The sequence below is a fragment of the Eubalaena glacialis genome, chromosome 10 (genome assembly GCF_028564815.1).
Source record: "Eubalaena glacialis isolate mEubGla1 chromosome 10, mEubGla1.1.hap2.+ XY, whole genome shotgun sequence".
Lineage (NCBI taxonomy): Eukaryota > Metazoa > Chordata > Mammalia > Artiodactyla > Balaenidae > Eubalaena > Eubalaena glacialis.
The window spans coordinates 119,043,511-119,063,504 of NC_083725.1; the positions used below are offsets into that span (position 1 = coordinate 119,043,511).

At 53.7% G+C, this 19,994-nt stretch overlaps 1 protein-coding gene across 1 annotated transcript in view; it reads left to right on the forward strand.

Moving 5' to 3' along the window:
* The window catches only part of ANO1 (anoctamin 1), a 163,760-nt gene that overhangs the window by 76,685 nt on the left and 67,081 nt on the right, over window positions 1-19,994 (forward strand). The window contains exons 3-4 of the mRNA XM_061202221.1: window positions 4,093-4,425; window positions 19,190-19,288. Coding sequence (XP_061058204.1) covers window positions 4,093-4,425; window positions 19,190-19,288 — 432 coding nt within the window. The remainder of the gene's footprint in view (window positions 1-4,092; window positions 4,426-19,189; window positions 19,289-19,994) is intronic.

The following is a 19,994-nucleotide window of genomic DNA, read 5'->3' on the forward strand; positions in this document are numbered from 1 at the left end:
GGGGCAGCTCAGGGGTTCATCTTCAAAATACATTCAGTTCTCCCATCACACTTGGTCCTCACAAGAATCCTGTGACCTAAGTCGAGGAGATGTTTTTGTCCCCATCTCGCAGATGGAAAAACTGAGGCTCGGAGCTGGGGGGTGTGGTGTTTAAGCTCTGGTCTGGCTGGGTCTCAGCTTCGGTGTCCTTGATCTGGTGGCCCCTACCAGTAGCAGCGTGCAAACCCCACACCTCTGTCATTCATTCCCCCATGCATGCGTTCGTTCCAGAACCGTGCGTTCGGTGCCGAGCATTAAAAAGATGAATGAGAAATCCCTCGCCCTTAGCAAAAGTGCACCAAGAGGTCACTGTCCCTTTCTTAAGGATACAGAAAGGACATTCTGAAGCTTTCCCAAGCCTTTGAATTGGGAAGTTAGGCATTCAGTCTAACCCATATCACTCCCACTGCAAGTTAGATCTTTGCCTTTTTGTCCTGTCCTGCACAAGAAAAGCAACCGCTCTGGCTCCATGGAAGGGCCCCATAAAGTCACATGGCCACCCTGACAGCCTCTGTGGCCACCCTTACAGCCTCCTCGCTGTGCATCTACCTCCCCAGCTCCCTCTGAGCCCAGCTCAGAATTGCTCTCCAGACCCTGCGGGCCTACCAGCCTGTGTTGAATGTACTAGGAAGAGAGCCCATACTTTCTGTTTGAAGACTGCGTGCCCCTTACACTTATTCGGGTAGGATCATCCCCAATTTTTAAAACCAAGATGCAAACAGACAAAGCAACTTGCCCAGGATCACACAACAAGTTAGTGACAGGGCCAGGCCTTGGGGGAGGATCTGGGACTCTCACAGCAGTGCTTGGTTCTGCCTCTTGCTGGACCTGGCAATGCAACCAGCTCCCTTTTCCACTGCCACCATCTTTAACTTGTGGTCCACTTCGACCGTGAGATTATTTTTTCCTGTCCTCCCCTAGTTCTTTACTTATGCCATGTCTCAGTTCCCAATTAGAGCAAATTTCTGTTGAGGGTTCACCGTATCCCAGGCCCTGTTGTAAACCCTTTACATATATTAACATGTTTAATCCTTCCAACAACCCTTTGAGGGAAGTCATATTAGTTGAGGGAGGTCTGTTTATTCCCTCTGGCCCTCATTTTACAAAGAGAAGTCCAGAGGGACAAAGATATTAAGCTACGTGCCTAAGGGTAACACAGCTAGAAGTGGCAGAGCTGGTCTTCAGATGAAAGCAAAGGACACCCATTCTTGTCTGGCCTCCATGCTACCACTCCCCCCAATGGCAGGAGATGTTTAGGGGATGTTTATGTGCTCCCCAGACTGTCAGACTCTGAGGGTCCTCGATCAGGCCCCGGTGGATGGATGGGCATTCAGTTTTGAACCTGGTAACATTTTCTTGTCTTGTGTTGGTGGGGAATTCTCTCCTTACGTTAATTTCCCTGCTCTCTGACTTGATGGGGGTCACTCTGAATTTCCTTCCCATTCACTAAGGGCTCATTGGTCCACTCTGCTCAGTACCAGCCATTATTCCAGCCAACCAGGAGCATTTCTGGGACTCACACAAGGTACTGAGCCCGCTGTGTGTGCAACAGGTTCTGGAGGGAAGTGTGTTAGGGGCAGTTCCTGGCCCAGCCCCCGGCGTCCTGCCAGCCTGCTGAGGGGCCCCCGTGAGTTAAGAGCTTATGTATGGACGGCTCCGAGGCAGTCCCAGGACATGAGATCTGGAGAGGTCAGGGACCTCAGATCACAGAGGACAGGGGGTGTGTCAGTGCTGGGGAAGCTGGGGAGAACTACGAAGGACAGAGGAGGAAGGGAAGGCGTGCAGCTGGGGAGCACAGCACGTGCAAAGGCAGGGAGGAGGGGGTGCGATGCCCTGGCTCCAGTGTATGCCGGGGTGCGGGGTGGAAGAAGAAGCTGGCGAGGTGGTGCAGGCAGGAGACAAGGATGACCACTCCAGCCCTCGGGAGCGGCACACGGCCCCTGGCTAAGCTCAGAAGATCCGCGTTCCCCGTTTGGAAAATAGGGATGAGCCCCTTGTAGAGACGCTGAGAGTCTGGAGTGCCCAGGATGCTGGCGGCAGGCGGTGTGCCCTGCCCGCCCAGAGCCCGCGTGTCCACCTGGCTCTGACCACCTCCCATGCTCTTGCCCTGCCCGTCAGCAGCAGCATTATTCCCCAGCTCTAGCCAGCGTCTTCCACGTTCCCCCCAGGCAGCCTTCGGGTCTGGCTTTTCTGCCCACTCTCCTGCGAGGAGAGGAACCACCTTTAGCGGCCAGCTCCCCATGACGCTGCATTTCTCTGCCCTTCCTGATATAATCCAGGAGAATAAGCACCTGCCTTCACACTGGGATGGAGGGCAGGGAGGCGGGACGGGCCCGGGATGCCTGTCCCAGGAGTTAGAGGGAGAGTCCACCCAGCCCAGACGTTCTTTTACTCAGTCCTCCTGGCTGCCAGTGGGGGCGGCTTCTATTATCCACCCACTTTACAGAGGCGGAAACCGAGGCCCAGAGAGGGTAGAGTATCCCCCCAGGACTCGTAGCTGGAGAGGGACCATGCCTGGACTTACCTGAGGCCTCTCGCTGCCCAAAGCTCCCCTCCACCCCGACCTGACCTGTGGTTCCAGGAGCAGTGAGGGTGGAACTGCAGCTCAGCTGAGCGGCTACACTCACCCTAACAGTGTCCAGTGGGGCAGGCCATTGGGGATCAGCCGGGGAGCAAGGGCCCAATCGCTTCACCCGCGTGAGCCCCAACTTCCTCCGGGTCAAGTAGCCCTGATTATAGTGGCCCTCACGCGGGGACTCCGTGAAAGGATGTGCCCCATGCTGAGAAATAGTGTCACCCCAAGTCCCTGTTCCTGTTGAGGAGGGGCGCCCTGGGTGTGCAGACAGGATTCCAGGCTGGGCTCAGCCTGCCTGCGCTGTCACCTCGGGTGCCCCTCACCCCACCGGGCCTCAGTTTCCCCTGACAAATTGAGATAAACAACTCTTTCCCGCCTCTCCTGCAACATGACCCACCAAAGACGCTGGGGTGGCCCATGGTCTCTATCCTGGGCTGGTGGGGGCTGGGCCTCCCTCCTCCCACCCAGGCCCCCGGCTCTCCCAGCACCAGCCGCCCGCCTGGGTGTGGGCCTGGCTCCTTAGCTCTGGTGCAGCTCCGAAGACTCTGAATGGTGCAGAGTTGCTCGTGTGACCTCTTCCCAGCATGATTTTATTTATTTTCTGTTATTTCCGAAGACCAGCTTGCAGCAGAACCTAATACCCTCAATAACCAGCCGAATCCCACGGGGATGCTAGAGATCCGGGTGTGGCTTTAGCAGAAGCCATGAACTGTGGCACCTGGACTTTGAATCCTCCACCCCAGGCGGGCTCCCGTCTCCTTGGCCCCCTGGAGTCCTTCAAGCAGATAAGGAAACCGAGGCAGAACTGTATGTGCAGCGACCCACCCTGAACCCCGCCACTACCGGCCACCGCCCTCCCTCCCCCACCTCGCTCTGGCCCCTGAGACCACCCTCCCCAGACAAACTGCTGAATACTCGACTCGCGGTCTGGGAGTTGACTTGGGAGAGTCCAGACTAACACAGTGGTTGCCTGGCCCCGACCACACAGCTAATCAGTGGCAGAGCCGGGCCAGGCGAGGGCCGGTACGGTCCCGCAGCCACCTTGACATGACGTTGTCATGCCTGCTGGCCATCAGAGGTCGCGATGTGCTGAACCTGAGCTCAGCTCTGCTCTGTGGGCCTGTGCAAAGAGCACCCCCCGGGGGGTTGGCCGTGCAGATTTCACATCCCATTCCAGCCGCCTGGTCCCTCCCAGGCAACCTGAGCTCGCTGGGGAGAGGCGGGAGGCCTTTGCGTGTGAGCATCCAGCCTGGCATCTTCAAGTGCCATGAGCAGCGACGTGTCTGGAATGTCAGCTCCTTGAAGGCAGGGCCTTCTGCAGCGTTCTCAGCTGTCTGGGCCCCTAGTGATCAGAAGGCATGAATGGAAAGAGTGGGGGGGGGCAAGTGGGTGGCCAGTTGTCTTGGAGACGCGCTCCCCTCCGAAGGCCCATCCCTGAGCCCTTGACGGCGAGTGGCTTTCTTCTTCTCGCCCCGCAGCTGCTGAATTCCTTGTCCGTGGACCCCGACGCCGAGTGCAAGTATGGCCTGTACTTCAGGGACGGCACACGCAAGGCGGACTACGTCCTGGTGTACCATCACAAGAGGGCCTCGGGCAGCAGGACCCTGGCCAGGAGGGTCCAGCACAGCGACGCCGGCCTGGCCGCCCGCAGTGCCCGGCAGGACCGGCCCCTGCCCGGGAAGGCGGGCCCCGTGGGTGCGGGCGAGCCCGAGCCCCCGCTGGACTACCACGAGGATGACAAGCGCTTCCGCCGGGAGGAGTACGAGGGCAACCTGGCGGAGGCCGGCCTGGAACTGGAGCGGGACGAGGACGTAACTATCCCCTCCTCCCGGGCGGGCGGCCGGGCGGGCGGGAAGGTCCTTCTACCGTCACCTGTTCTGAGAAAAGGGCCAAGGCCAGCGCCCTTCTACTTGAATGTAGGGAGCCCAAACCAACGCCCTCCCCACATCTGCCCCGGGGAGGGGCTGGCCTTCTCGGCCATGACCTCCGGGGTCAAGGCATTTCCTGCTCTGGTCAGTTCCTCCCCTGGGAAGATGGGCAGATGACCGTTTCACGGGCGGAGGACGAAGGTCTCCTAGGAGTCTCCCTGGCGCTTGACCTTGGCTTCTCGGGCCTCGGTTTCTCAATCTGTCAAAGGGGGAGGTTGGCCTGGCTGATCCCCGGGGGCCCCCGGCGCACTGAAATCTGTGACCGTAACACTGGTTTCCAGAGCTTCTCTCCTTGGCAAAGCCTGAGAGTCTTTCTAAGGGAAGCTTTCTGGGGAGAGCAAAAGGTCGGCCGCCTGGCCGGCTGGCAGAAGGCATGGCGGTGCACGGAGAGTTGACCTTGGCGGCCCTGGGGACAGCGGGGCGGCCCCCTCAACTTCTCAGCGGGTTTGCTGATGCTCCCCTGACAACTCCTTAACGTCTCTGTGCACGGTGGGGTGGGGAGCATTTCTTCCATGAACAGCGGGGGTCAGACCTCTAGCCCGCAGGAGCTGTCGCTGTGCAGATTAACCAAGAATCAGCCAAAGTCTCTACAACACGTTAGGAGCAGAAAAAGTAGTCAGCAGGTTGACTTAGGGACCCATGAGTCCATCGTGAATGTTTAAAGTAGAAGTTGGTCTTAGTTGGCTATTTTCATCAGTGAGAACCACCGCGTCCTTAAATAGTGAATGCCTTGGGTCTGGTGGTGAGGAGACTTTTGGGGGTACCTAGACTAGAAAGCTACAGTAGCGGAGCCGGTGTGAACGCTGTTTCACAATATGATGTTACTTCCCCTGAAAGCAACCAAATATGCTCAGCGGGCCTCATTCTACCTTGACCTGGTTGGTGGTAGAGGCATCTTGCTCTCAACGGGGACCACCCCTCTGGGTGAGGCTTTGGCTGCCGGCAGGTGTTGGTGAGTTCTGGCTGTAGGGTTGGTTCCCACTGGAGTTGCGAGGGCACGAGGGGCCTTAAAACGCTTTGATGATCAGGAAGCAAAGGTTGGATCCTGACCGGGTGGCAGAGAGCCTGTCTCCCTGACTTTGAGGGCCGCAGCTGCAGACAGGCCTGTGCTGGTCCTTTGGAGGTTTCTGTCTCACTTTGTCTTAGACCTGAGCTGAGGCCGCTCGGGAGAGAGAACAGTCATTCACGCTGACTTTTCCCAGTCCCACCCGGCCAGCCCCACGGCCTTTTGTCGAAACAATACTGCTACGATACAGGCTTGACTTCAGAGTGTCCTTTATAACTGGAGGAACAAATGGCCTCCGTTGGAGGCAGGGGAGGCTGGAGGGAGGCTGGTGGCAGAGGCCTCTCCTGGGAGCTGTGATCTTGGGCACAGTGTTACGCGTGCCTTTTTGTTCACCGAGAGATTTACCCTCTCTCACTTTCCTGACTACAGCTCTGAAATCTCATGTTTGAAAGGACATCCCCGCCCCCTGGGTCTGGTAATTCACTCTCCCTCTCCGGGCCAGATCCCAGACCTGTCCTTTGCAAGACTTATTAAGCTTCCCCATCTGTCAAACAGAGATAACAATCGTGTTTATGTCACTGGATTGTCATAAAGTACTTAACTCAGAGTCTGGCAGTCGGGGAATTCTCATTGGTTGATGTGAATATCCAATCATATATTTTTGCTCATATGGAAATGGAATGGCCGTGCTCACGAAGGAGAGAGGAAAGAACCTTTCCAAGTCCAATTGAATACTACACCACACATATCTTTTTAAAAACTCCATGACTAAAAAAAAAAAAAAAAAAACTCCATGACTTTGAAATAAATAGCAAACATAAAGACATTGATTACGGCCCCCAAAAAAGATTGAATTGTCCCAATAAGTGATGAGGATTCTGCACCCAATTCCAACACATACGGGTTGTTTTCCCCACACCACCCAGCACTTCTCCGACACCAGCTGGGTGTCCTACAACTTAACTCAATTTGGACACCACCCATCTGGAGGTAGCGTCAGACCCCCAGGTTAAGGGCTCTACAAGGCCACCCACCCCCCACCAGCCGTCATTTGCAAGCCCAAGTTGTCACCTGTGCTCTGACCCACTGGCTACAGTTCAGAGGTTCTAAGGACTTTGGGTTCTATTAATTTGCTAGAGCAACACACAGAACTCAGAGAAGCATGTTACTTACTAGATCACTGGTTTATTATAAAAGGAAATAACTCAGGAACAGCCAGATGGAAGAGATGCACAGGGCAAGGTGTGAGGGAAGGGCGTGGAGCTCCCATGCTTTCTGAGCACCATTCTCCCCAAATCTGCACGTGTTCACCAACCCAGAGGCTCTCCAGACCCTGTCCTTTTGAGTTTTTATAGAGGATTCATTACACAGGCACGATTGATTAGATCACTGGCCATTGGCGATTGATTCAACCTGCAGCCCTTCTCACCTGCCCAGACATCCGGGGAGGGACCAGAAGTTCCAACCCTTTAACTACGTGGTTGGTTCCCCTGGCAACCAGCCCCCATCCTTTGGAAAGGAGGTTCTTTCCAAAAAGTCACCTCATTCACCTAACAAGAGACACCGTTATTGCTCTCCCCACTTAGGAAATTCCTAGAGTTTTAGGAACTCTGTGCCAGGACCGGGGGACAAAGACTGAAAATCTATTTCTTATTACAAATCACAAGATCACAGTGACCCAAAATTTCATTGATAATTTAGCTCTAGAGCTTAAAAAGCTTTTCCAGCAGTTGATTGGGTCTTTTTTTTTTTTTTAACATCTTTATTGGAGTATAATTGCTTTACAGTGTTGTGTTAGTTTCTGCTGTATAACAAAGTGAATCAGCTATACATATACATATATCCCCATATCTCCTCCCTCTTGCGTCTCCCTCCCATCCTCCCTATCCCACCCCTCTAGGTGGTCACAAAGCACGGAGCTGATCTCCCTGTGCTATGCAGCTGCTTCCCACTAGCTATCCATTTTACATTTGGTAGTGTATATATGTCAATGCTACTCTCTCACTTTGTCCCAGCTTACCCTTCCCCCGCCCCGTGTCCTCAAGTCCATTCTCTACATCTGTGTCTTTATTCCTGTCCTGCCCTTAGGTTCATTAGAACCTTTTTTTTTTTTTTTTTTTTAGATTCCATATATATGTGTTAGCATATGGTATTTGTTTTTCTCTTTCTGACTTACTTCACTCTGTATGACAGACTGTAGGTCCATCCACCTCACTACAAATAACTCAATTTTGTTTCTTTTTATGGCTGAGTAATATTCCATTGTATATATGTGCCATATCTTTCTTATCCATTCAACTGTCAATGGACACTTGGGTCGCTTCCATGTCCTGGTTATTGTAAATAGTGCTGTAATGAACACTGTGGTACGTGACTCTTTTTGAATTATGGTTTTCTCAGGGTATATGCCCAGTAGTGGGATTGCTGGGTCATATGGTAGTTCTATTTTTAGTTTTTTAAGGAACCTCCATACTGTTCTCCATAGTGGCTGTATCAATTTACATTCCCACGAACAGTGCAAGAGGGTTCCCTTTTCTCCACACCCTCTCCAGCATTTATTGTTTGTAAACTTTTTGATGATGGCCATTCTGACCGGTGTGAGGTAGTTTTGATTTGCATTTCTCTAATGATTAATGATGTTGAGCATCCTTTCATGTGTTTGTTGGCGAACTGTTGGCGAACTGATCTTCTTTGGAGAAATGTCTATTTAGGTCTTCTGCCCATTTTTGGATTGGATTGTTTGTTTTTTTGATATTGAGCTGCATGAGCTGCTTGTATATTTTGGAGATTAATCCTTTGTCAGTTGCTTCGTTTGCAGATATTTTCTCCCATTCTGAGGGTTGTCTTTTTGTCTTTTTTATGGTTTCCTTTGCTGTGCAAAAGCTTTTAAGTTTCATTAGGTCCCATTTGTTTATTTTTGGTTTTATTTCCATTTCTCTAGGAAGTGGGTCAAAAAGGATCTTGTTGTGATTTATGTCAGAGTGTTCTGCCTGTTTTCCTCTAAGAGTTTCATAGTGTCTGGCCTTACATTTAGGTCTTTAGTCTATTTTGAGTTTATTTTTGTGTACGGTGTTAGGAAGTGTTCTAATTTCATTCTTTTACATGTAGCTGTGCAGTTTTCCCAGCACTACTTATTGAAGAGGCTGTCTTTTCTCCATTGTATACTCTTGCCTCCTTTATCAAAGGTAAGGTGACCATATGTGTGTGGGTTTATCTCTGGGCTTTCTGTCCTATTCCATTGATCTATATTTCTGTTTTTGTGCCAGTACCATACTGTCCTGATTACTGTAGCTTTGTAGTATAGTCTGAAGTCTGGGAGCCTGATTCCTCCAGCTCCGTTTTTCTTTCTCAAGATTGCTTTGGCTATTCAGGGTCTTTGTGTTTCCATACAAATTGTGCAATTTTTTGTTCTAGTTCTGTGAAAAATGCCATTGGTAGTTTGATAGGGATTGCATTGAATCTGTAGATTGCTTTGGGTAGTATAGTCCTTTTCACAATGTTGATTCTTCCAATCCAAGAACATAGTATACCTCTCCATCTGTTTGTATCATCTTTAATTTCTTTCATCAGTGTCTTACAGTTTTCTGCACACAGGTCTTTTGTCTCCTTAGGTAGGTTTATTCCTAGGTATTTTATTCTTTTTGTTACAATGGTAAATGGGAGTGTTTCCTTAATTTCTCTTTCAGATTTTTCATCATTAGTGTATAGGAATGCAAGAGATTTCTGTGCATTAATTTTGTATCCTACTACTCTACCAAATTCATTGATTAGCTCTAGTAGTTTTCTGGTAGCACCTTTAGGGTTCTCTATGTATAGTATCATGTCATCTGCAAACAGTGACACTTTTACTTCTTCTTCTCTGATTTGGATTCCTTTTATTTCTTTTTCTTCTCTGATTGCTGTGGCTAAAACTTCCAAAACTATGTTGAATAATAGTGGTGAGATTGGGCAACCTTGTCTTGTTCCTGATCTTAGAGGAAATGGTTTCAGTTTTTCAAATTGGGTCTTTTTTTTTTTTTTTTTTTAACATCTTTATTGGAGTAGAATTGCTTTACAATGGTGTGTTAGTTTCTGCTTTATAACAAAGTGAATCAGTTATACATATACATATGTTCCCATATCTCTTCCCTCTTGCGTCTCCCTCCCTCCCACCCTCCCTATCCCACCCCCCTAGGTGGTCACAAAGCACTGAGCTGATCTCCCTGTGCTATGCGGCTGCTTCCCACTAGCTATCTATTTTACGTTTGGTAGTGTATATATGTCCATGCCACTCTCTCACTTTGTCACAGCTTACCCTTCCCCCTCCCCATATCCTCAAGTCCATTCTCTAGCAGGTCTGTGTCTTTATTCCCGTCTTGCCCCTAGGTTCTTCATGCAGATTGGGTTTTTTTTTAATGAAAATATTACTGTGGCATAAACTAGACAGTTCAAGGTTTCAAAGCAGCTGGAGTTGAGTGTGACCATCTTCCTGCTGTAGTCTTTCAGATCATAACCGAGTTTCCCATGGGCCCCTGCAATCCCGGGCTTCCCTCTGAGGTGAACTAGGCCCCGAGGCTGCTGAAAGGACCTTCATTTGCTGCAGCCTGTTGCTTTCACCTGCTCACCTGAGACCAGAATCTATTCAGGGGCTGGCCGGCCGGGCGCGTGCAGTCTGCGGGGTGTATACGGTCCCCTGCCAGTGAGATTAGCAGAGAGATGCCCGGCTCATGACTCATTCCCGGGGTGTGCTCTGATTACAAGGAGTGAAAGGGTTTGCAGTTTGGGGAACAAGATAGCCTCAGAGAGAGAGCCCAATCGCACAGTCTTACCCACTTCGAAGCAAAATTCAGGGACTTATGTGCACTTTCCTGGGGAGAAAAAAATCCGTGGAATCCATCAGATACTCAAACAATGACGCCCAAAAGACGAAGAATCGTTGCTTTAAAGCGGGATTTCTCAGCCTCGGCACTGCTGGCATTCAGTATTTTGCAGCATCCCTAAATGCAACCAAAAATGTCCCCAGACATCGCCAATATCCCCGGGGAGCCAACATTGAGAGCCTGCTTTAAAGGCTGGATGGGGGTGGAGGGGTGGGTGTGGAGGGCAAAAGGAAAGTGAGAGCGAGAGAAATGGGGGGGGGGCAGATAAATAAGGCCTCCTGAGCACCTGGTAACCCCTCCTCAACTCTCTGCTAGCCCGGCTGTGACCAGGCAGCACATGGAGGTCACCAGCAGCACAGAGGTGTGTGACCTGCCTTTGCTCCCCCAGCGGCCAGCGGGTGTGTGAGACTGAGCCGCTCCTGGGCAGCGTGGGCCACGAGCCCCACACGGATGGGGCCCCTGTGTGCCGTGCGAGCCTTTCTCCTGATTCAGGAGGATTATTGTTGTGAAGACATCCCGTGATGACCAGTGGAAGACCGGCCTGGCTGAGGGCACAGTGGGGGGTGGTTCTTAGGGACACGGAACAGTGAGTGTCCTGGGGCTGCCGGAACCAATGACCACAAACTTGGGGGGGTGCTTAAAACAACACAAGTTGATTCCCTCCCAGTTCTGGAGGCCAGAAGTCCAAAGTCAAGGTGTCAGCAGGGCCGTGCTCCCTCCCAAGGCTCTAGGGGAGCATTCCTCTCGCCTCTTCCAGCTTCTGGGGGCTCCGGGTGTTCCTGGGCTTGTGGCCGCATCCCTCCAACCTGTGCCTCGTCTTCACGTGGCCTCCTCCTCTGTATGTCTCTCCTCTTCTCATAAGGACACCAGTCATTCTGCTTAAGGCCCATCCTAATCCAGTGTAACCTTATCTTAACTTGATTATATCTGCGAAGACCCCATTTCCAAATAAGGTCCCATTCACAGATACGGGGAGTTAGGATGTGGACATCTCTTTTGTGGCGTACCATTCACTGCGCTACAGAGCTGAGACTCTGCACAGGGATGTTATCCCAGGAGTGGGGTGGCTCATGCAGGACCCCTAGAGGTACGGCAGTGGGTGGGGGAGGCATGGCTCGTGGCTGGAGGGCAGAGCAGGGCACGTGGTCTGGGGGGGACAAAGCCTTGGCCTGGCTGCCTCGGTGCAGGGCCCGGGATGTGCACGGGAACCCTGTGGGGTCCTGCCAAGATGCAGGCTCTGACTCAGCAGGTCTGCATGGGCCCTACACTGCGCTTCTAACCTGCTCCCAGGGCATATGAAGCGGCCGACCCTGGACCATACGTGGAGGTGTGAGGCACGTGCAAGTCTGTTCCCCATGAGCCATCAGAAACATCCCGGGGAAGGGGGCCCCCAACATCCACGCAAACCCCTGATCCACCATTCAGTGCCCCAGAGGTAGCCCCAGCCAGAGGCCCCCGTACTGGGTACACTGGGCCAAGAACCGTGGAGAGGGAAGTGATGGGTCTGGAAGAAACGTGCTCATAACCCTCATTATAGGATGGATAGAGGTTGAGCCTGGCCAACAGGCTCTAACCATAGGCTCCCCTCTGCTCCCACCCTCCCCCGGGCACCGCAGGCTCAGGGGAACCCAATGTGAACACTGCTTCCCTGCGAGAGAGGGGCCCTGGGTGTCAAGTTAGGGTCTGGCACCTGATCCAGAGGACGGCCCCCAAAGTCGGTTTCACACATGAGGGTCCAAGAGGGGTGTCCTGTCAGAGACCCCCTGGGACAACACACGTGATAGGCAATGAGGGAGGAAAAGGTCATGGAGACAGGCGGCCCAGGCCTTCCTTCTCAAGGAGACCCTCCTCCCACCCCACCCACCCCCCCACGGCAGTGGGGTCAGCGTCCAGGGTTCCCAGTAAACGGACAAGAGCAGCTTGTGGCCAACATGTTTCCTTGCAACTGAAATCCATCAGCATTTTTCAAGTCCAGCGTCAAAGCTGGGACATTATTTATGTCCATTGGCCATTGCCAAGAAGGCCACACACTAAAATGCCGGCTGTGTGCTGGGGATGACCGAGGCCTGCACTGCCCTGAAGTTGAACTTGACCCCGGCTTTGGCAGAATTGTTAAGGCCACGGACACACGAACCCTGTAAAATCAGTTTGCTTTCATGCTGCTCTTCGGGGCTCCTCTCCTCACCCCAGGGCTGGTGGGCTGTTGTTTCTCCGTGTTCCTACCCGAAGCTGGTGTGGGCCGTCGTGGCATCTGTTTCCCATCTTTGTGGATGCTGCTTTTGAAAAGCAAGTGAGGAACTGACTGCGGGAGGATGGGTGCTGCTTCCACACCAAACTTTGGGATGCACCGTCAGGTGGTGAGTATATCTGAGCTCCCAGTGAGGCTCAGACCCCACCTGGCCCCTGTGAGGGCCACGTGTGCAGGTCCAGACCCTGCTCAGCCACTTCCTGGCTGAGCAGCCTCAGGCAAGTGGCTTCCCCCCCTCTGGACCTCAGTTTTCCCATCTGTAGAATGGAGGTGATGGCACGTCCTTCCTCCTGGAGGGGTGGTCATGGGACAGGCAGGGGGACGTGTTTCTTGCAGTTTCCAGCTGAGGTTTTGCAGGCATGAGCTGGTTTCTGAGGCGGCTCTGGGGCTTGGATAAGCATGGTGATGAGCACAGAGGAGCGGTCCCTCCTCGCAGGCTGGGCGTTGGGGTGGGGGTCCTTGACTTTGAGGAACCTGAGGTCTAATCCCGACATCTGCATGTATAAGGACAAAGGCGCAACAGACATTCTCAGGGACTTGTCAGTTTGGAAGCAAACCCCAGCCCACCTGGTGTGGGCGCCCTAACCTGCCATGTGGCACAGGGATCAGATCCCTTTACAGAGGGAAGGAATTGAGGCTCTGAGGGGCGGGGCAAGGAGACCAAGGCCACTGGGCCAACAGGGACAGGGCCAGCACTTGAACCTGGGTCCTGGCTCCCAATGTCATGCTCTTTGCCCTGAACCATGTGGTCTTCAGCCCCCCACTCCCATCCCCAGGCTTAGTGCCTCTGCCATGAGCCTCTCCTACAGTGGGATGTTAGGGGCCATGGTCTAGTCCTGAAGCTCTCATTTCTCCACAATTCCACCATTACGCATTCATTTCTTTGGCCCTAAAGATTTTATGTCTCTTGAGTCTTAAGTGCTGAGGCTTTTACACACCCCACCTGACTTCCTTTGGGCCTGTCTTGGTTTTGTGGAAGCATACTTGCTATAAAGTGAATTCTGGCCACTTTTTAAAAGTCATGTCTTTAAAGCTCCCCAAGGGCAGCTCTGCCCAGGTCCCAAGTAGTCGGGCTAAAATCTGTGTCATTCTGGCTGCAGTTCTGACATCCTCCTGTGTCTCTAGGCCTGTGGTGTGCCAGAGTCAGCTCTTTCTGGCTCATCAGGAATTCTGCCAGCCGGGTGTTAACACTTTGGTAGCTTGAAATAGGGCATGGCGGGAGTATGTACACTGTGGAAATTGGCAAATGCTGCAGCTACAGATCAGGGTTGGTTTTTTCTTCCTGAGAGCAGGGGGGTTGTGGAGGGTTGCATACCTTACCGGCATCTCCTTACTGGCATCTCCCTGCTATACGCCCATGTGTCTCCCTTTCCTTGGAGAGGTCAAGTACCTTCAAACGTGTCTGTTGAATTTTCACTTCTCATTATGACACTTTTTTATTTCTGCAAGTTCTGTTTGGTTCTTTTCCAAGTTGGCTGTGTCATTTTTTAATAGTTTCCTGTCCTTTGCAGAACCTTTCTGTCTTGAGGTTTATTTCTTTAAACAAGGTGAGCACAGCTGATTTATTATCCATATAATCCTCTCAGAATCCCAAGGCTGAGGGGGTCACTTCTGCTGGTTCTCCTCCAGCTGTCTTCCATCCTGGTGGGCCTGGCGCCCTTGCCCACTGGCCACCACCCTTATGTAGCCCATGATGGGGTGGGGGGGCGGTTCCCCAAGCCCAGGAGGAAGATGCCCTTGTCCAGAAAGACTTGCATTCGTCACATCTGAGGGCAGTAGAGACAGAGCCACCTTGAGCCAAGGTCACAGGCTGAGGTGCCCAGACCCACTGGGGCGTGGCCTTTGGGACCAGGACTTCTCGGCGTGGTCCTCACCCCCTCCTTCTCCTGCTCAGCACCAGGACTGCCTTCCTTGTAATCCCCAGGGTTGGAGGAGGGAGCCCTTTCTGGGTCACCTGAAAGTGTCATCTCATGGGGGTCTGGCTCCGTGGGGGAGGGTCTTCTGTTAGACTCCCTATCTGGGGCGGGCCTGGGGCAGAAACCTCCCTCCCCCGTCCAGCCCAAGTGTCTGCATCGGTAGAAACCCCTTGGATGGCATGTTCTAGGTTGCTCCTCTGGGTCTTCTCAGGTCTTCAGCAACTTTAAGACGTGCCATTTATTTTATTTATTTATTTTGTCCAGCATTTGGTGGCAGGCCATTGCGGGACCCTGACGCCTGGCCCTCCCCACGCCCACGCCATGGTGCGCGGCCCCGGCAGTTCTGGGGCCTCCAACCTCCCCACACCAGAGGGACCAGAGCCAGGACAGAACCCACGGCTCCGGGGCATCTGGCTCAGGGAGGGGACCCGGGGTCTCACGATTTCTTCCTGGAGGGGCCGGGCTGCTGTCAGGCCGGGCACCAAGGTTGAAAACATCCCATATGTGTTCTTATCCAACTGGTCCCATGACCCCTTTCCCCAATCCTGCCAGATATTTCCCTGGGAGGGACCCCGTTGCTCACGTAAACAGCGGAGCGTGTTTTCCCAGGGAGGCCGGCCCGGGCACTGGTCCTTGACCACCTTCGAGACAACTCTTCACGGACTCGGAAGAATATATTTTGGGTCTTTGCATGTGGCTGAGCAGTGCGCGCAGAAATAAACTTGGGCTGTAACGGGAAAGAGGGGGTCTGCCGCACAGGGCCATCCGTGGTCACTTCTCGGTCATTTCATGGTGCCCCCGGGGCTTCCTGGAGCTGGGGAGGCGGCTTCAAGCTTCTTGGCCAAAGGAGTCCACGCAGGCGTGGTCTCACCAGCCTCAAGGTCACGGAGAGAAGCCCCAGCCCCAGCCACGGGGCTGGATGGAAGTGCTAGGAACATCAGGGACTCCCCCAGCTGTGAAGCAACCCTTGTACTGCAAAGATTTGCAGCTGAGCAAAAGGGGGTTCAGAGAGGTTGAGTCACTTGCTGGAGACAACACAGCAGCCCGCCAGGACTCGGACCCAGGCCGCCCAATCCATGGCCTCCCCCGGTGCCCACCCGACCTGCCCCTTGAGGGCAGCAGGAAGATCTGGGTTCCCCTTGCCCGAGCCCCCGGGCTGCCTCCTCTGGTCCAACACTAGTCCACGCGTCCGTTCCCAAGCCCGCGCGCTGAGTCCCCAGCCCTGGGCCATGGTGTCAGGCTCCAGGCTCCCTGCAGGTGGGCCCCACGCCAGCCAGCACACCTCGAGCCTTGCGCATCTGGTCCCTGTGCCCGGGCACCCTGGTCCTTGAAGCAGCCTCAGGACCCAGCTCCTGGACCTGCTTCTTCAAAGCTTCCAGCCACTTCGATAAGCTCCCTGCACCAAGCCCTGTGAGGCTCTGACCTGCTGCTTCATGGCGAGTATCGTGGGCCAAGTGGCAGCTCCAAAAGCTGTCCTCCTGGAACCTGCAAATGTGACCTTATTTGGAAGAAGGGTCTTGGCAGATGTAAGTTAAGTTACTGATCTCTGCACCAGATCTTCCTGGATTCACGTGGACCCTAAATCCAATGACAGGTGTCTTTGGAAGAGAAAAGAGAGGGAGACTTGAAACACAGAGCCACACAGGGGAGAAGGCTCGTGCAGATGGGCACAGAGGTTGGGGTGATATGGCCACAAGCCCAGGAAGGCGTGGGGTCCCCGGCGGCTGGGCAAGGCGAGAGGGCCCCTCCCCTGGAGCCTCTGGAGAGAGCGCGGCCCTACCCACACCTTGATCACAGACTTCTGGCTCCAGAAATGGAAGGGAATGAATTTGTGTTGTTAGAGCTGCCCAGTCTGTGGCCATTGGCTGCAGCCTGCCCTGGACACCCACAGTGAACTTGCAGAGTGTGAACCTCTCGGCTCCAAGGTGAGGACAGCGGCAGGGTCACCCTCACGGGCCTATCGTGAGGCTAAATGAGTGAATGCGCACAAATGCCTGAAGCAAGGCCTGGCACGTAGCGAGCGCCCGGTGGGTCTCAGCCTCCCCCCACTCGTCATCATCATTGTTAGGGGACTTCATCCGCTCGTTCAGTGGGTACATGGAGCATCTGCACTGCCCCGACGTGGGCAGCAGGGCCAGTGAGCTGGGAGGCTCCAGACAGGACTCGCCTGCCTGCTGGGGCCACATAGACAAGGCCTGTGCGGTGACACTGAGGCCCCAGGGAGAGGCTGGCTCTTTTGTCATGGGGGGCATGGGGGCCTCTGCATCAGAGATAGAGAGATGAGCCGGAGTTCTCCCAGCAGGTGTGGTCCTTCTCTCGAGGTGAGGAAGGAGCCCCACGTGGAGCTCGGCATCCGGGAGGGTCCCCTTGCCCAGGCAGGGTGCGGGCAGAGCCGTCTGTGGCTCTCCACGTGGACGACCAGGAGCCCCACGTCTCGCTGGGGGCCGAGGCTGGCGCTGGACGAATGTGTTTGGACCACTGAGGATTTTTACTTAAAAATCAGTCCCAAGTGACTTTGACTCCGTTGCTTTTTGCCAAAAACCTGCAGTGATCCCATGAGCTGTGTACACACTGAGGCTGGTGACGGGACCTGGGGCTCAGAGCCCAGCGCAGACCCGAGTCAGCGCCACACTGAGTCCCACGTGCCGGCCTCACACACCCCCTGCCGTGGCCTGGCTCCCTTCTGCCAGGAACCCCGGAATTGTGGAAAGGTGAAGTGGGACCTCAACCTGGGGGCCCAGCGTGGGCTCCAAGCCCCTGGGGGTCCTCTTGAGACGTCTGGTGGACTGAGGAACCCCACTGCCATAGGGCAGCTCTGTCTGAGGGGAATATTCTGTTTCTTTGCTTTTTGTTGCAATGGGGCACCCCAGTTATCTCGGGGTGATTGGGAAGTCTGCTGGTGTTACCTGCGTCTTAGATGGGGAAACGTGTTATCGCCGCGTTGATGCTATTCGCTCAATAAAGGGAATCTCTTAAACACGAAATGTACGGGGAACAGAGAAAACCAGAAGAATAGAGTTGTTGGGATGTGTGTGGTCTCACCCACGATTAAGAGTGTGTGTGGCCTGCATGTGAACCCGGGTTCCCACACCCGCCAGCTGCAAGATGCCAGGCCCCGACTTTCCACCCCCAACCTTATTGAGGAGTAATTGACAAATATAATTGTGTATATTTAAAGTCTACACTGTGATGACTGGATGCACATAAACACCGTGGAATGGTTACCCAGATCAAGGTAATTAACTCGCCCGTCACCTCCCACAGTTAACTCGTGTGTGTGTGTGTGTGTGTGCGCGCTGAGAGCACTTTGATCTCTCAACACCTTTCAAGTATACGATACCATATTAGTAACTAGAGTCACGCTGCTGTTCATTAGGTCCTCAAAACTTAATCTTATAACTGAAAGCTGGTACCCTCTGACCTATCTCCCCATCCCCATCCCCCCACCCAGGCCCTGGCAAACACCGTTCTACTCTACACCGTTTCTATGAAATCAGCATTTTTTTTAATTCTACGTATAAGTGATACCATGCAATGCTTGTCTCTCTGACTCATTTCACGTAGCAGAATGTCCTCCAGGTTCATCCACGTTGTCACAAATAGCAGGATTTCCTTCTTTTTTATGGGTGAATAATACTGCGCTGTATATGTCTACCACACTTTCTTGATCTATTCATCCGTCCAAGGACACTTAGGTTGTTTCTGTATCTTGGCTGTCGTAATGCTGCAGTGAACATGGGGGTGCAGATCCTGATGTCATTTCCTTGGGATAACTACCCAGAGGTGGGATGGATGGATCATATCGTGGCTCTAGTTTTAATTTTCTGAGGAATCTAGGCAGTGACTTAATCTCTCAAGCCTCAGTGTTCCCCTCTGTGAAGAGGGGCAGTGGTCCTGCCTTTCCCATCGAGCTTTGGAGTCAGTTCTCGAAGCTCTTAGCTTGTGCAGTTCCTGGTGGGGCAGCACTCAGGGACCCTCGGCTGCCCAGTCCTGTCATTCAGACACGCTGGACCAGAAGTGACTTGTCCAAGTTCACAGCAGCTTAGTGGGGGAGGGGAGCTGGACTCGAATGCAGGGTTGCCTCAAGTCCTCTCGCATTAGGATAAAGGCAGTGCTGACCCAGGGAACCCGGGGGGTGGCCGGGTCCAGACAGAGGTGTGTCCTGACCCCACAGAGATGCCCAGAGGGGACTATCCTTACCATCACCTCCTCATCTCTGCTTGGGCACCCCGGGGACACCGAGAACATCCATTCAGTCGAAGGGCCTGGGCTCTCAGTTGTGGAAGGTCTTCTGTGGCTCAGGCTGCTCTGGGGCCCCTCGGCTACCCCTCTGAGAACTTCCCAGGTGTTGTGGGATCCGGGACCTCCCGCCAGGCACCCTCCCGGCTGTTGATCATTCCCGTGGGACCCGGGGTGGGGAGCCCTCTCAGCCCCGCAGCTTTCTTCTATCATCTGGAAGGAGGGGATTCTAGCAGTGCCTCAAAGCATCGTCAGAGGAGCCATGAGGTGACAGGCAGAAGCAGCTGCCCAGTAAACGGTAGTTGCCCCCGAGGGTGAAAATGGTTTTCAGCCCCAAACATCTGCCCACGCTGACCAAGGACCTCTCCCCTCTTTCTAGACGAAAATTCACGGGGTTGGATTTGTAAAAATCCACGCACCCTGGAACGTGCTGTGCAGAGAGGCTGAGTTTTTGAAACTGAAGATGCCGACGAAGAAGGTGAGTGGTGTCCCTACTCCACAGGGGTCGTCTCAGGGATGCCCGGCAGGAAAGCGTCATCGGGAGGGTCCGAGCTGTTACGAAAGCCCAAGGGAGCGTCAGCTGCTCCCAGGAGGGCAGGAGGGCTCCCGTGTCCTGTGGGCGGAGAGTATAACCCCCTCCCCCAGAGATGCCACAGGAGCCCGGGAACTTCTCACAGATACAAACACAGTGAAACTTCCCGCTCTGACCGTTCGTACTTTCAGTATTTCAGCTAATTTATCAGACTCACTTTAATTCCATTTCCTCGCTTGCTGGGGTTTTTCTTCTTAATCTCTGACAACTTCGGGCTGGGAAGCAGTCTGTCAGTGCCTCCGAGGAGCTTAGCAAGGCATCTGCGGCGTTTACTTTGGCCCCTGGGGAGGAAAGCAGGGGGGGATGAAGCTGTTCTTGGGAGCAAGTCAGCTCCCAGCTTCTCAAATCTGCCAGAATCCTCTGGATTACCTCTTTTTAAACAAAAGTGAAGCTGGGGGGACTTCTCTGGAATGTACTAGAATTGCCCTTTTGGCTGGGATCTCCCGAAACTCTGAGCTTTCAGGCTCATCTAGAGACGCGGGCGTGGAGGGGGCATCGTGGCCCATCCCCGCCCCCTGTTCCCAGGCCGGGTCGTCTCTGTGGCGGGGGGCTAGTTCCCTGCCCGTCTCAGAATAGATTCCCAGAGTCATGG